Below are 15,474 nucleotides of genomic sequence, written 5' to 3' on the forward strand. Positions count from 1 at the left end.
AAAGCCTTGGAAATATGATTGCCTGACAAAAGATTTTGGGAATATGAAAACTACAGGCAACATCGAAATGAAAGCCACTTTTGAAATACCAGGTCTTAGTTACTGAACAACTAGAAAACAATGGTATGGCCACTGAAGTAATCCCCTCTTGATGGAACAATACCCTCTGCTTGCAAACAGGTCCAAGGGTCAGAGCAGACCCTACTAGCTCAGCAGAAGGGGTCCAAAGAGTAGTTTTTAGAAGTTAAGATGTAACACTCTATGGTAATATAAGAACTCTTATAGGCTGTATGTAAATGCTATAGGATTTGTATCTTGTATTAGATTGGTTAGTGACAATTAGAATATTCAGTACAGAAGATGATTTATTGTATTGTAACCAGGACTTCAGACACTTCTATTCCATTCTCTCTTCCACTTCTACTCTTGCTCTTACTCTTGCTCTTACACTCTCTCTCTCTCACCCGTTCACTCTCTTGCTCTCTTGGGCCTGCTCAGAGCTGAGTCTACCAGCTCTGAGCAGTGCCCCAATACCCCCGCCCTTTACAACAAACCGACTGTGTCCCGAGACCTGCCTATAGAGATCTCTCCGTCTACGTCCGGCCGTCCCGACTGGACCCTGAACCCCAGAAACCTTTAACCTACAAAACAGTATTTGTCTTCTGCCCCTTAAGGAACACTCCAACACCAATCTCAAAGCCAGATTCACTGTTCGCACACCTCACACTCGGAGGATGAATTCCTGCTTGCCCCAGGTATTTTCATCCACTGCCCCTGCTAAGACAAACTGCCTGGGTATGGTACTGAGTGCTAAAACAGACAAGGCCTAACTTTCAGGTCTAACTTTTGTCCTGGCAAGTGTTTCCAAGTTTGTCAAAGCAAAGCCTGATAAAGGAGCTGTGCTGTGCTGTTTGGTGGAAAATTATATGTGCAAAGGTCCGCAGACAACAAAGTAGGCCTGCTGTGCAATGCATTTCTGCTTTGGCACCTCACTCTTCTAACTTATTTGGCATGGCAGTCTTGACATGTCAAAATGTCTCACTGTGTCAGCTAAAAGGAGAGGGATGGATAGTGGCTGCAATGGGGTGCACTGTAAGCTGCCAGCAGATGAACTGTTTCTCTAAGATTGTTTTGAGTATTTGACCCAACAGAGTTTTTCTTACAACAGCCCATCTGCCTGGACTGAGTGTGGTGCAATCAGTTATTTTAGCAGTACACAGTTTCACAATGAAGTTTCATTTGGACATAAAAGAGGAAGCAAGTTCAGTGTGTTGCAGTTCAGTCAGTTATAAAACCCCCCCATCTCCTAAGGGACTTTCTTTCTATACTTCTTTGCTCTAGAGGATTAGAAGTAAAACAGATGTTATCTTAGAAGTGCAATTAAAAAGGAAATAAAAACAGAGCATTGCATTTTGGGGTAGGACAGACTCACAGGAAGCTTCAAACTAGTAAGAAGACATCAATTTTTCTGTACCTGGTCAGCTGCTGTATCTTTGGAGGTAAGAACTAAAATATACTGCACATTATAGAAATGTATGAAAATGTTGCTTTTGCTTATCAAAGTGTCTTGGTTCTGTTTTGTGGGACCACAGCTGATAGCTGGTAAAATGAAGATGCACTTTTTCTGTTTTAAATGCACATGTGTTTGCAGAGTCTCAGCCGCTGTCCACAGGCAGTTTCTGCTGCCTTAAGAAGTGATGAGAACATTTCCAAGATGCCATCTTCACAAAAATGACCAACTGTGGTTGCAATGAGACTTCAAAATGAAAACAAATAAAATTTCTCCTCTGATATTTCTAAAGACTTTCATAAAATCAGACTAAACAGGCTTTTCAGACTATTTTTAAAGTGAGTCTTACTAGCTCTAGTGTTGCATTTATCATAATTAAGATATTGTTATTGAAATTTCTGTGCATGTTACTGTACTAAGTAAAGTCCTCCAACTGGAGTACTCTATTTGTAGATTATAAATAAAAATAGGCACCAAAATAGATGAATATGGGCATCATATATTAAAAAGAAAAATCATAGAAAGAAAGATGAGACTTCTCTGAAAGCACGATGAAGTTAAAAATTATGAACAAAGAAACCTTATAACTACATTTTCCCAGTTTTCAGTGAATTTCCTGGTTTGCTGGAAATTCTCAGCTCAACATGGGTGTACATGCACAACATTCCTCCTCTCCCCTCTTTTTCATGCTCTACAGCAAATGTGACTAACATTTCAATGCCTTTTTGTGGACCATTTCCATCACTCCTTCTGGGAGACACCTTCAGCCTTTTCTGTCTTTCTTGATTTACCCTTTAGTCTTTTCATTTCTAGAAACTGTATTCTCTTCAGTAAGAGTTCCTGTGGATTTATTGCCCCTTTACTTCAAATGCTTAGATATAAAATACTGTAGTACGTGTAGTTCAGTCGTAACAGCTAACAACTCATTAAAATAAACACAGACATCCAGAGACATGAAATTATTTCCACCCCAGGAAGAAAATAATAAAAGCACAGGGTAGAAATATTGTGTAGCCAAGTCTTCCTTGTGAATATGGAGCCTGATTCATTCCTGCCTCAGATTTCAAGCTGTTGTTTACAGCTGTGGATATGCGATGCAAAATGCTATTGAACAAGATTGATGGGGTCCTAAACCAACTTTGTCTAGGTGTAGATGATGAAGAAAGGTATGGAAAATGAACCAGGCTTGGTCTCTATGAAGTTTCTAACTAACTTGGATGGGAAACTTCCAGAGTTCACAAAGCTATATTTACAAATATACAGTTTTCATTGTATTTTTATGGAAGCATGTCCCCACAAACTCAACTTAGAGATACAACAGCATTCAAAAATACACTGAGAATGTGTTTCTAAATGAAAGAAGCTGAATGCTCCTGAAGCTCATTGTCATCCATTTAGCATGATCAAAACTGAGTAAGCACTTGTATAACAAGAGCATTCAACAGTATAGTAGACTTCTTGGGGAAGATGTCTCTCCTCTCTAGCTTCCTTTAGCCTGTACTTTCAGGAGATTCCCTCATACTCTTGATATACAGGATTATTATCATCTCAAACCTACTTGTTCCCCTCAAACCAGCCCACATTCCCCCATGGGTGAGGAACTCCTAGGTTTTCTGCATATCTTCAACTGTTGACATGTGAATAAAGAAGATGAGCAGGGCTTATGTTTTCTCCTGTGGAAAGACCAAAAGATCAGAGTGAAGAGAGCTGTGAGGAGGGAACAAGAATGGTTTGGCTCACAGTGATTGCTGAAAGAGCCTCATGGTGCAACTCTGCAGGCACCAGATCTTCCAGAGCCGCAGCAGCAGCAGCAGGGAGAGGAAGTGACACGTAGTGGGCAACATTCGGATGCTTGCACAAAACCACCCCCTGGCTATTCATCTTCTCCTCTGCTGTGGGCAAAGTGAGCCACTCTTACATCAAACAGCAGCCACTGCTCTTGTAGAATCATAGTCAGAGAGCAGCATAAGTTGGAAGAGACCTCAAAATATCATCTGATCCAACCTTTCATGGGAAAGGAAGCATACATGAGATTATGTAGAACCTTGTCCAATCCCACCTTGAAAATAGTGAAGGGGACTCTACCATGTCTCTGGGGAAGTTGTTCCAGTCATTATTTGTTCTCACTGTAAAAAATTGCCTTCTCATATTGATATGAAACCTCTTCCCTCTTATCCCTGGGAGCATTGAAAATCATGTGGATGTGGCACTTGGGGACATGGTTTAGCAGTGAACATGGTGGTGCTGGGTTAAGGGTTGGACTTGATGATCTTAGAGGCCTTTTCCAACCGAAGTGATTCTATTCCAATGCAACTTGTGCTCATTGCCACTTGTCTTCTCCATGTGGCTGCTTTTGAAGAGAGAGCCTCTGTCTTCTTTGCAGCTGCAAATACTGGAATACTGTGATGAGCTGTCCCCTTCCCCCAGTCTTCTTTTCTCTGGGCAGAAGAGTCCTAACTCCTTCAAACTTTCCTCACAAGGCAGATATTCCAGCCCTTTGATCATCTTCTTGGCCCTCCATTGGACCCTCTCCAGTCTGTCCACACCTTTTTTTATATTTTGGGGACCAGAACTAGATGCTCCAGGGGAAGCTTGACAAATGCTGAGTGGGAAGATCCCGTCTCTATCTCAGCCAGCCGTGCCCCTGTGGGTGCAGCCCAGGATCTGATTTTCCTCATTACTGCAGCACTGCACTGCTGGCTCAGGGTCACCTTGCTGTGCACCAGGGCCCCCAGGTCCATCTCAGCAGGACTCCCCAGGCACACAGGTCCTGTGCTGGGCTCTTTGGTTGTGTCATCCCAGTGCAGAGTTGCCACTTGCCTTTGTTAAACCTGATGCTGTTATTGCTGGCCCACTTTCCAGCCTGTGCAGGTCTCCCTGTAACATATGTCCATCTCACCACAGTTTGGTGTCATCAGCATTATCTGTACCCAAGCCAAATGAGGTTCAGATACCAAAGATCTGTAGGTTTCAGGCATGAAAGAGAGCCTCTACTTACCCATGTGCACAGCTCATTATACTCATATACTTCACTATCCTGGTTTCCCCCCCTCTGACTGTCCTGAGGCTTCCTGGGAGCTGTTCCACACCAGCCCCAGGGGAAGGTGAGATATGGGTCCTGCAATACTTATAAGCTTGCTGTACAGACTATCCTGCTTGCCAGGACTCCTGCATGTGTGTCTGGCAATCTCAGGCAGATCCCACACCTCACAGGGGGGATCTGTCTGTATCTCCACAGCCTGGAAAAAACGTCTCTTAAAATAGGGAAAAAATATTATGGATGGATCCATAGGATTTGAGTGCCCTCGAGACAGGGAGACTGTCATCTGGGATCCCATCTAGTAAATCAGATAGAACTCAAGGTATACCCTGTGGTAAGACTCAAGCTCCAATCCCCAGCAGCACAACTTTAATGCCAGTCAGAGCCCTGCTCAGGGAACTGAAAGTCAGACACATCCAACACAGATTGTCTCTTCTGTGAGTTTCCATCCCCTCCTTTTGAAATGCAGAAGAATGTCCCTTTCCCCACGGAACTGCGATCGCAGCTAGCACCATGTAGTTTCCATTCTTTCTAGCAACTTTTCATCTTGCTCAGGTTTTTGAACAGGACACAATTTCTATCTCTTTGTATTCACTTCTCAGGCTTTCCATAAGTGTTTTGCTTATCCTGGACCAAGAACTCCCATTCTGTTTTCCTGCTCTCAGACTGTAATCTGAGGTCTTTATGCAAACACTGGCACTGTGTATGAGCATTACAACCTAGCAAATTTGCTGCCACACACTGGTAATACCCCTGGATTCTCCATGTGACTTTAAACATTCATCCTGCCTTCAGGCTTTTCTTCTGCTGAAGAACTGAACAAAAACCTCAGGCAAGACATATGAGTTTTAAGATCATCTGACAGTAATAAAGACTATGTCAGATAGAAAAGACAGTGTAAACCAGACAGTTTTCTCCCTCTATCTCCACTAGGCTTAGACAATGTAGTCAGTGCCCATTGCCAGGGCAGTAGCTAAACAAGGAAAATGTCTTTGTTCACCTCACATGCAAAATGTGCCAGATCAGAATTGTAAAAAGGACTGGTTTTCCTTGTGCAACAAAAAGTTATGCAATTATTTTCAGGCAGGTGAAAGTGAAATCTGGATTTGAGGAGCAAGAAACCCAAATATTAAAAGATATTAGATATAATCCCTGTGCCCTTGGAATCGTGGTGTATGTGTGTCTGTGGCACAGAGAGGGGATTAAGAGAAGAGGCACGAGAAAGCAGAATTAATGAGAACTGCAATCCTTATCAGATTTAAAATGCAAAAATTAAAGGTGACACAGTTGCATGACTTGGAATGACGGGATAATAACTTGACAGAGGTATATATTATATTAAGTACTAGGACAAGAGACACTACAGATACATGTGCCTCCCTTTTGCATTCATGCTCTCAACACTGCCTATCAAAACTTCAGTCAGATTTCCTTGTAGAGCTGGGAAAAGCCAGATTAGTGTGGCAGCCTTTTCCAGCTTCAGAGGGTAAGCTTGTAAGTCATTCAGCAGAACACACAACTCTGAGCACAATGAGACCCTAATATTTTTGAATTTGCCAGTTCTTTTTTTTCCACTTCTGTCTCAGACAGCGTGCCCCAACACTCTTAAAATAAGCATAACAGAATGCACTGCAAAGAAATGAAACCAGCGGTTTCATTTCCCTCATGTAGCACCTTATGGCAGAAACAACTCACATCTGGGGAGCAGGAAAGACCAAAGTGTCATGTGCTGCCCAAAGACAACTGCCTTTGCCTACGTTGGTTGAGCAGTGGACAGTTCATAAGTTACATTTCCACTCATTTCTCTGAATCCACGTTAAAAATAACGTGTGAATAAATGTATAACAGTTCCAGATTCAAGCTAGTCACAGTCAGTGGTGACTTTGCAATAAAGACATCTGGACCATAGATTGCTGGGGGAAGGGAACAGCCTTTGCAAAAGAGGGGAACAGAAGCAGAAGAGAGAGTTGACAACCTGAGCAGCTCTAGCATTTGGCTAAGATTTCTGTGGGGGCATCTTAATCAAAGCTAAAACCTAAAGTGAGACAACAGCAGCATACTGCAAGGACTGCCAAGCCCCAAACATTATTTTTTTCCCTTCTGTGTAAATAGGTGACTTTTAATTAAATGTTACTGCCTGTGAGAAATCTCACACAACTGCCAGCAACAAAGAGAATCCAGGGTCAGCAAGGCCAAACACCAAGATGTGTTTGGACACATCTAATTCCCATTAATATTTCTGCCTGAAGGAAGGTTATTTGCCCTTCAACCTTCTTCTTCACGGTGTGGAAGTGATTCCCTTTCCTCAAGGAAAGTGTTTTCTCACACTGTCCCCTTCCTAACGTCTGTGGAAAGTCTATCTCCATGCTTAGACAGGATTTAGCCAACAATTATTGTTGTAGCATTTTTCACTAGCGACTGTGGCACATGAAAAGCTTTACTAAGAAATGAGAGTCCCTTCACTCTTGGAAAAGACAATTTGTATTACATAAATAATTTTAATTTTAATTTATTTTCACTTTAAATCTGCTTTTTCTTTGCTGGACCAAACAATTTATTTAGAACATCTTTCCCATTGATTGTATCCTTGACATCTGTTACAAAAAAAAAAAAAAAAGAGAGGTGGTCTTAAAACAATTTCAGTGATAGTGGAGCTGCTAAAACTTGGGCAGAAATTTACTGATGTGCAGATGCATGTATGTCCTTGCTAGCAAGTCCTGTCTTTAATTACTAACATGTCTGTGCAGCTTTTGGGTCTGAGCTGCCTGCTCAGAGAGTGGAGAGAGTTAGTGACTGCTGGAACTTGATTGTGTCTTTGCAGAAATGCAATGAAAACTGATTCCAGAGCTGTGGTACGACTAATCCCACAGTGAAAGAGTGATCTGGAGTACTTCTGAAGTGTGCACTTTCCTATGCATTGCACTGAAATCTGTCTCTTCAAAAGTACCCTGCAGATATCTACATCTAGGATCTAGTTTAAGATCCTTTTATAGCAGCTGGAGAGTGGTAAGCAAATCTAGGGCACAATTCATTTCATTTTGTTTTAGGTGTCTAAACCAGGCCAGATGAATCATGCCTCCAAAATGTTTTGCTTTTTCCACTGACATTTTCATGTCTAAAAGTTGGAGACAATTAATTCCATCCTGATTGCAATGCAGAAGTGCAAAGTGCAAATTTAACGGTCTAAGATTTTTTAATGAAAAGGAACCACACCTACAGCTGTTGACTAGTCTGGAACAGAAGGGGTGATACTCTCAACATGAATCTTAAATCATCATAGTTCAGAGGCAGCTGACAAGCCACACACAACAAAAGTTGCTTCAAATCATATGAGAAAAAGGGGGAAACCCCTGGCTTCTTAAAAGCGTATGAGAAAAGGGGGAAGCCCCTGGCTTCTTATTGAATTCCAGAGCAAAATTAGATATATTTAAGTGTAAGCTATTACAGCAGCTGTTCCACAACAAAAGACTTCTTGTCTTCTCGCCACAACTCACTTGCCATTGGATGCATTGGACTTGCCACATCTTATTTTATACAGAATATGATTGATGAGATTGAGTTAATAGCACAACAGGGAGACTGGCTGATCACTTCACTCACTGACTCAAGTCCTCTAGCAAGGCAGAGACACTCTTGTTCATGTCCAAATCGGAGACTTCTCTTTGCAGCCAGTAACAGACTGGTGAGTGTAATCACAGCTCAGTGAGTTTAAAATGAACTTTTTGTAATTAACTTCTTCTTATCATTTTTCTGTCTGCTGGTGATTCCTTTCCTTTGGAGAAGGATGCTGTCAGAAGGTTATCTTCATAGAATCACCTACTTTTGTGAAGACCTGAACCCTGCACCCTACAAGAGTTTGCCTGATGAAGGGGTGTATGAAATGAGGTCCATTAATTATTCTTCCACGTGCGAAGCACAAGGAAAAAGCCTCCTTCAGAGATGCAGATCTGCTGGCAAGTGCATTTCCTCAGTCTGCTCTAGAGGTAGCAAGCACAGCAGAAGGCAGAAGGATAATCTCCCACAGCCTGTCCAGCACCCAACACCCACAGGGCAGCCACCTCCAGCTACACATGTCTGCGACGAGCTGATGAAAAAGGTCACCTACCTGGTTCCACCTTCCTGCAAGAGCATTTGTAAGAATTACAACGATTTGCATATAGCTGGGGACTATGTGGTGCCAATTAGCTCAGTCACAACAGATTTTGCTTGTGACAGCGGCATAGGCCCCTTCTTGGAGTCCTCAGAGATTCCTCCCGCCATGGAGTCTGTGAAGGCTCCCCCCACAAGTGACACTGTCCGCAGGCCAGTCCAAGGCTACTCCTCGTGCTGGCGGCTGACGAGCTTAGGGCCCCACCTGCAGCCCCTCTCCGACTCCGCCCTGAACGACTACCTTGAGCAGAAGCTGGTGGAACTGTACAAGCAGTACATCATGGACAGCACAGCAAACAGGGCATCCCCCACCCAGATCCTGGCCTCGGAGCTAATCATGACTAACGTGGATCAAATCAGCATGCAGATATCACGGGAAAGGAACATGGAGGCTGTCAAAGCCAAAGACATTGTCATTAGCCGCTTCTTACAAATTGCCAGTGGGAAGATTTCCTCAGAAATGAGCACACCTACTCTGCATATTTCCCAATATAGTCACATTAATGCTTAGTGTTTGAATGTTAGAAAGTTTGTATATTTTTCAAAGTCAGTTTTTAGTTTAAGATACTTCTTAATAAAAATGTGTTTACCATCCACCACTTAAATAAAACCTTTCAGTACATATTAAATAAGGAAAACTACAGGTACTCCTGTCCTGTGCAGCTCCTACTGTGGACCAGTAAGTTGTTTGTTTTTTTTTTTTTTAAGTGTTTTTAGTGAACCTCAGACATTAAAAAAGTTTCATAGAAAAATGACTAGGAGCAGGTGAAGCTCTTCCACATGCTCAGGTGTTTGTTTTCTTCTTTCATACTTAATGCATCATTTCAAATTTCCTCTCTCTGGCATCTGCCATCCTACCCTGGGTCTGTGCTTGTGCAGGCTGGCACTCATGCAAGGACAAGCAAGCACAGTGATGGCACAGCCACAGAAATACAGAATTTAGGATGCCATCTAGTTCACCTCCCTGCCCTTAAGGGCTTTACTTAGGACATCCTTCCCAGAAGGTTTTATAATTTGTTCTTAAAGATATTGAGGGATAGACACTTTGCTGTTCTTTCTATGCTAACCCTAATTATTTAATTGGTGTCTTCCTGTTCAAGAGTTTCCACCACTTTTTGTGAAGGACGAGCTCTGTTTCCAAACAGACATCATCCTCAGGAGTGTGTGTGTAAACCTCTGTGGTTTGCACTGACTTGAACCCTCACAATGAGCACTGGGGACCTGTGATCACAGACAGACACCACTTTTACCAGGTACTTACACACCTAACGCTGTGGAAGGGACATGTGGGGACAGTGGTGGTAATAAATAGAGAAGAGGAAGGAGAATTCAGCTTTGTTAAAAGAATTGCACTTTAAAGAAAAACGGTTACTCCAAAGTCCATTGGATTAATGTGATCAGTGCCCTGGAATGCAGAGGAAAAGCTGAAATGGAGGGCTCAACAGCATGGCTGAACACTTCTTTTGCTAGGATTGTTGTGTCATAGGTCAAGATCATTTGAACCTGATGTATTTCTGATAGAAGGTCCTATTTGGTAAAATTTCACCAAGTCTTAAAAAAGAAGAAAAAACAAATAAGCAGAGCTGCCTCATGGCAAGGGTTGGTACCTACTCTGTGTTCATAATGTAAAATGTATTGACAATGCCAATCCACCATTGGTTGAAGCTCTGTCAGTATAATATAAATACTAATTTATAGTAAATGTTCATAAAATGATTTTATGTTATTGTTTCCACAGTTTTGTTTTGGCTTTTGTGTGCTTTTTCTTTTTTTCTATTTTTTTTTTTTTTAATTTAAGGCAGGTTTTTATGTATATTTCAAAAACAAATGTAAGGTGATAAACATATCAGCTTATTCTACTGCTGCTGTTTTTCCAGAGATTACTAGGATAGCTCAGCATATTTTCCTGCATGTGCAGGTATACAAAAAAAGTTGCCATGAGAACCTGTGATGCTCGAATCCAGAGGGTGTGTCTCTGTTGCCATAACAGCCTACCCAAATACTATTATTCAGGATTTCAAGACAGACAATTTCTGGCATGCAATATTTCTAGACTGTGATCAAATGCTATTTACATATACAAAAAAAGCTATTTTTAGAGGAAAATAGCAATCATGGTAATGCATAGGCACACACATACATTCTGCATGCAAAATCCATTAACAACAACCTGGAAAATGACTTGCAGAGGAGAGAAAAAGCAAGGAAGTGTAACAGTTTTTATTCTACAGATACAGATTCAGGCTTTTCAATATACGAGGCTTTTGTTCATGCCTATTGGCATTCACATCACTGAGTTTTAGTTCCAAAAGATGTAGTGGAAAACAACTTGCAGAGTTGAATGCGTAAATCAATACCCTTGCTGAAAGATCTGACTCCTTTATCAGAGGATGCAATCGATTCTTGCACTCAACTCTTCCCCACTCCACAGACCTCGTCCTGCGCAAGCAAAACAGCATTTTATCGTCTCTTACTCAGAAATCCCAATGTTCATTTCCCCCCCAGACACGTGGGCAACACCTGGCCACCACGTCCCCTTTCTCAGAACTGAAGCAGGAGAGAGGGAAGGTGGCTGGACAACAGGAGCCAAGAGCTCTGCCCGAACCCGAGTGGAAACCTCCCCCAGCTGCTTTGTCAAGGGGCTGCAGTCAGAGCCAGGGGCTGTGCTCAGAGAGCAGCAGTGGAGAAGAACAACAAATCTTAAACACACAAAAGCAGGCTCATGCATATGAAGGGCATGTTTGATATTTATCAGTCAACTACAAACCGTTCCGTTCTCAGGCAGCTTTCTTCCAAGCAAATCACTTACTGCAGTCATATTGACCTTCAAGGAAAGATCTTGTTTTGTATTGTCAGACTGACATTACTAATTTTACTTTATTTTATAAAAAGGTCATAATCACTGCAGAAGCTGATTTATTCTGGAAAGATAGCATCAGCCACTTCTTCCACACATATGGTTATTTTATTTTCTCTGCCTAAATATAAATGCCCATTTCACTTTGAGCTCTTTAGTGTGCCTGTTTCTCACATGAATTACATACCAGCCACATCCCATTATCTGAAGCAGCTCTTGGATTTCAGGTAGTTTCTACATAAACAACTATTTCTTACATTCCACTACACTCAGATGAAAGTGCATTTATATCTCTGTCCTTCTTCCATTTAAAACTAATCTTGCTCTGCACAGGTGCCTCTCTAGGTGTGCCTGTTTCCTGCTGAAAGCACTTGGATAGCATTTAGGCTGCTATTACCATGACTCAGGTTGTTATCTAAAGCGATTATCATATTCTCTCTCCTCTCTTCCCCATCCCCCTTCTGCCTCAGGGTCAAACGTTTAAAGAGAGAGATGCCAATTTTTTCACAGCTCTCTTAAATAACTAATTTTTAGTCAGGGGCACATCATTTCTTGGCACGAGCTTGTCAAAATGCTGATAAGAGCCCTGGTGGCTGGGGAGTGTGTGTTGGAGAGGAGAGTTTGAATTCTGCCTCACAATACCTCCTAACATTATGGCTATTTTAATATGACTAAGATAATTTAAGAAGGCAAAGAAAATTGTGATGAATATTTCAGTAACTCTTTGGTTGATATTTTGACCAACTGTCAAGAAACTGTTCTCAGAAGGATAGTTTATAGCCACCTTCAGCATACTCCAGCAGCTTCCCTAGGCGTTTTTTGCAGAACATATTACTCATTGCTGACAACATGATTACAGCAGCTAGGAATTTTATTGTTTATAGATGGTGCGACTGTGCCTCCAAGAGTCTGAACCCATCACTGTGGCAGATGAACATTACCTGTGGACTCTAGGAAGCCTGGACATGCAGTGTGACAAGAAAAATCTTTGTCAGAGGGAGGAAAAGAGAGGGAAAAGGGGTTTGTCAAATTTGTTGGAACCTGTAGGTCCTGCCTTTGATTTTAACCCCTTTGCTGGCTCTAATTTCATGTCTGTACCAAGAAACACTGGAGGGAAGAAAAAGGGATATAAAGTGCAGACTGGGCTTTGTGCTGAATGTGAAAGCAAGCATTTCATGTTCTGGTTGCTGGGTTCAGACAAAAAGCCAGGCATCTAAACCAGAAATAAATGAAGTTCTACAGTGCTGACTCCAGCCAGGATTGCTGGTATTTCACCGTGGGGACGCTGGCTCCTCTCAGCACCCCAAGGTTCATCTCATCTTCCTTCTGTTATCTTTTCAAAGATTGAAGCAATGGGGATTTATTTAGGACTATCACTTCCCTGAGCTTCTTCCCACCACAGGTTTCTTTCTGAGACAGGACCTGTTGGGGTTTAACCAGCTGCCAGTATAAGTGGCTTGGGCAGGAGGGGGTAAAAGGGACTGCAGGTTTTGTTATCTTGATTATCAGAATTGCTGTAACATGTCTTACTGGTATGGACAGTATGGGCTGGGAGGCATCCCTTGTTCTCCCAGATTCAGGAGGGATAATTATCAATTAAGGGAGATCAATCACCATGTTGCAGTAACATCTCACTGCAGATTTTAAAACAATGTTGAGATACGAAAGGATTGCTGCACTTTTGGTAACTTTGATGACCGGTGAAGTTACTAACTTGCCACACACCTTGTTAAATGCAACCTGTATGCCTACAACAGCTGGTGTGTGTCTGCTTGGCACTTCTCTGTTCACAGTCACCCCCTCTCTGACAGACTCATACAACAGCTATGGACAGTGCTCAGAAGGGACATGAATTTCTCCATCTGCATTAATTACACAGAGTGTGAGCACAACGAGCAGCTTAAGTCAATATATTGGCATCCAAACTGACAGGGCTGGCCTCTGGCTGGTGGAGACATGTCAGCTAACATGGACTGAGACCCGGTCCCCAATCTGTGTTGTGCTGGGTAAAACCATCACTGTCTTCAGAGAGCATTTGCAGTTTAGAAAGATGTAGCAAAAAATGACTAACGTAAAGGAACAGAAGTTTAGGTCAAACCAGAATTGTTCTGTGCACTGCAGTGTTACTTCTGCTTCTGCTGTACTGGGAAGAGCTGGCTTACTGTCTCTTAGGCATTTCTGCTGGCAGGATTAGGATGGCTTTTCGGAACATTAGGCAGGCTTTCTAAGGGCTGAAGGGAAAAATGTTCCCGAGGCTCATTCTCAGACCTGCTTACATCTCTTTCAGGGCAAATATTGAATGAACTACCTTGATTGAAGTGGAAATCCCCTCTAGAAGTATTAAAAGTGCCTCATTTTGACTTAACATCTGGTTATTACTGAGCCCTGTGCTGCTGTCCTTCACAATGTGACACTCCTGCTTTAGCTTTCCACAGAGCTGGTCACTGAGGGCTCCTGCATTTCTGCCGTGTCAGAACCTCCAGGACTGCCCCAGCGTTTCCCTCCATCCTCCTGCCATGCAACCCCACGTTTGGTGGTTTTGCAAGCTGCGCTCCTGTGCTCTCTAACCTCCCCTTGCTGCTATAATCCTCCCTCACAGAAGATGATCCTGGGTCCCCTGACAACCAGAACCACCAGTGCAATGGCAGAATCAGATACTGAACTGGAGGGAAGCACTGGCAAAGGGAGAGGATGATGGGGAGACCTAAAGTGGTCTGGTGATGGCCTGAGTTCCTGTGGGAGAAGTGAAAGACTCCTGTGAAGGTGGAGGAAGCCCTTGCAGACCAGAGTTTGTGAAACCTACTGGGAGATAGTGGGGAGCTGAGGAAAGAGGTTTCACAATTTTCCCTGTGAAGACAAGCCTGAGGGATGGCAGCATTTCCAGCCACTCCCTGGATGGAAGGAGCATCTCTGTATCTAAAAGACAGCAATCTCCCCAGCTCCACCCATGGCATTTTTCAAGCATGAAGAGTTGTAGAATTCAACATGGGGTTTTGTTCCTTCCCTCTGCAGCCACAAGGGGTCTCTGGCCACAGCAGTGCCCATCAGATGTGTTCTGTGCCAGACAGATGTGTTCCATTCTCTGTTCCTGCTCCTGGGGGTCACAATGGGGACTGGAGGAGCTGCTGGTGTGGCAGGAGCAGTGGCCACCCAGGCACTCCACAACTTTTCTCCAGGCTGCCACACTGGCTTACTCAGCTCTGACCACCAGGTATTTTCCCCCTTCACTGAACTTTGCTTGCTAAACACAAAGTGGGATAGGAGAGCTCTCTTAAGAACAAGCAATGAGAATGGGAAAGAGGGAATTACAGAGTCAGGCCATGCAGTGGCTTTTTTTACAGATTAATTTTTCTGTAACTAGAGCTAGACTATATGAGTAAAATCATAGTTGTCAGAGCTGACTTTGATATTTTCACTGATGCAGTTGTGCAGTGTTCATCTTTCCAGACAAACTCCCTTGCCTGGAAATGGATCCTGTTTGGAGGGTAGGGGTGGAACAGGATAAAAAAACCAGTCAGTAATAATTTGATCAGTACCATTTTAACACAGGTGACACATTCCAATGCATTTCTACATCGAAATCATTTCAAAAGAAAAAAAAAAAGAGCTTAACAAAGGTAGGCTCACCAATTTTAAGCAAGAGAGGTTAGAGGTTTACAGTTCCAACACTTTTAATCTCAAGGTTTAATTGACCTATTTAGCAAAAGCTGGCTGAAGCGTCACTTCAAATGTCCAGTGCTTGACTAAAATACATTCAAAGCCATGAAAGTATGCAACTCTAATTGTTATTAAGACGCTTAATTTTATATAAAGCTTTATGGTTCATTATAGACAGATGTGAGACTTGGAATGAGTGCAACAGTAGGAAGAAATTTATTAGTAGAAAAAAGAACTAGTTAATTACTTTTAATTCACAGA

General features: G+C 42.5%; 1 protein-coding gene across 1 annotated transcript; it reads left to right on the forward strand.

Moving 5' to 3' along the window:
• The first annotated feature begins 1,307 nt into the window (after positions 1–1,307).
• Positions 1,308–10,415, forward strand: TASL (TLR adaptor interacting with endolysosomal SLC15A4). Its single transcript, XM_042035723.1, has 2 exons — positions 1,308–1,499; positions 8,334–10,415. Exon 2 carries the CDS (start codon positions 8,335–8,337, stop codon positions 9,208–9,210), a length of 876 nt encoding a protein of 291 aa, XP_041891657.1. The 5' UTR covers positions 1,308–1,499; position 8,334; the 3' UTR covers positions 9,211–10,415.
• Positions 10,416–15,474: the final 5,059 nt, after the last annotated feature.

This window comes from Corvus kubaryi, unplaced genomic scaffold (genome assembly GCF_017639235.1).
Source record: "Corvus kubaryi isolate FWS band 111438036 unplaced genomic scaffold, C.kubaryi_AGA036_p1.0 133, whole genome shotgun sequence".
NCBI lineage: Eukaryota > Metazoa > Chordata > Aves > Passeriformes > Corvidae > Corvus > Corvus kubaryi.

Excerpts from the sequence above, each read along its gene's own strand:
- TASL (XM_042035723.1), top strand. The coding sequence starts at position 8,335 with ATGCTGTCAGAAGGTTATCTTCATAGAATCACCTACTTTTGTGAAGAC.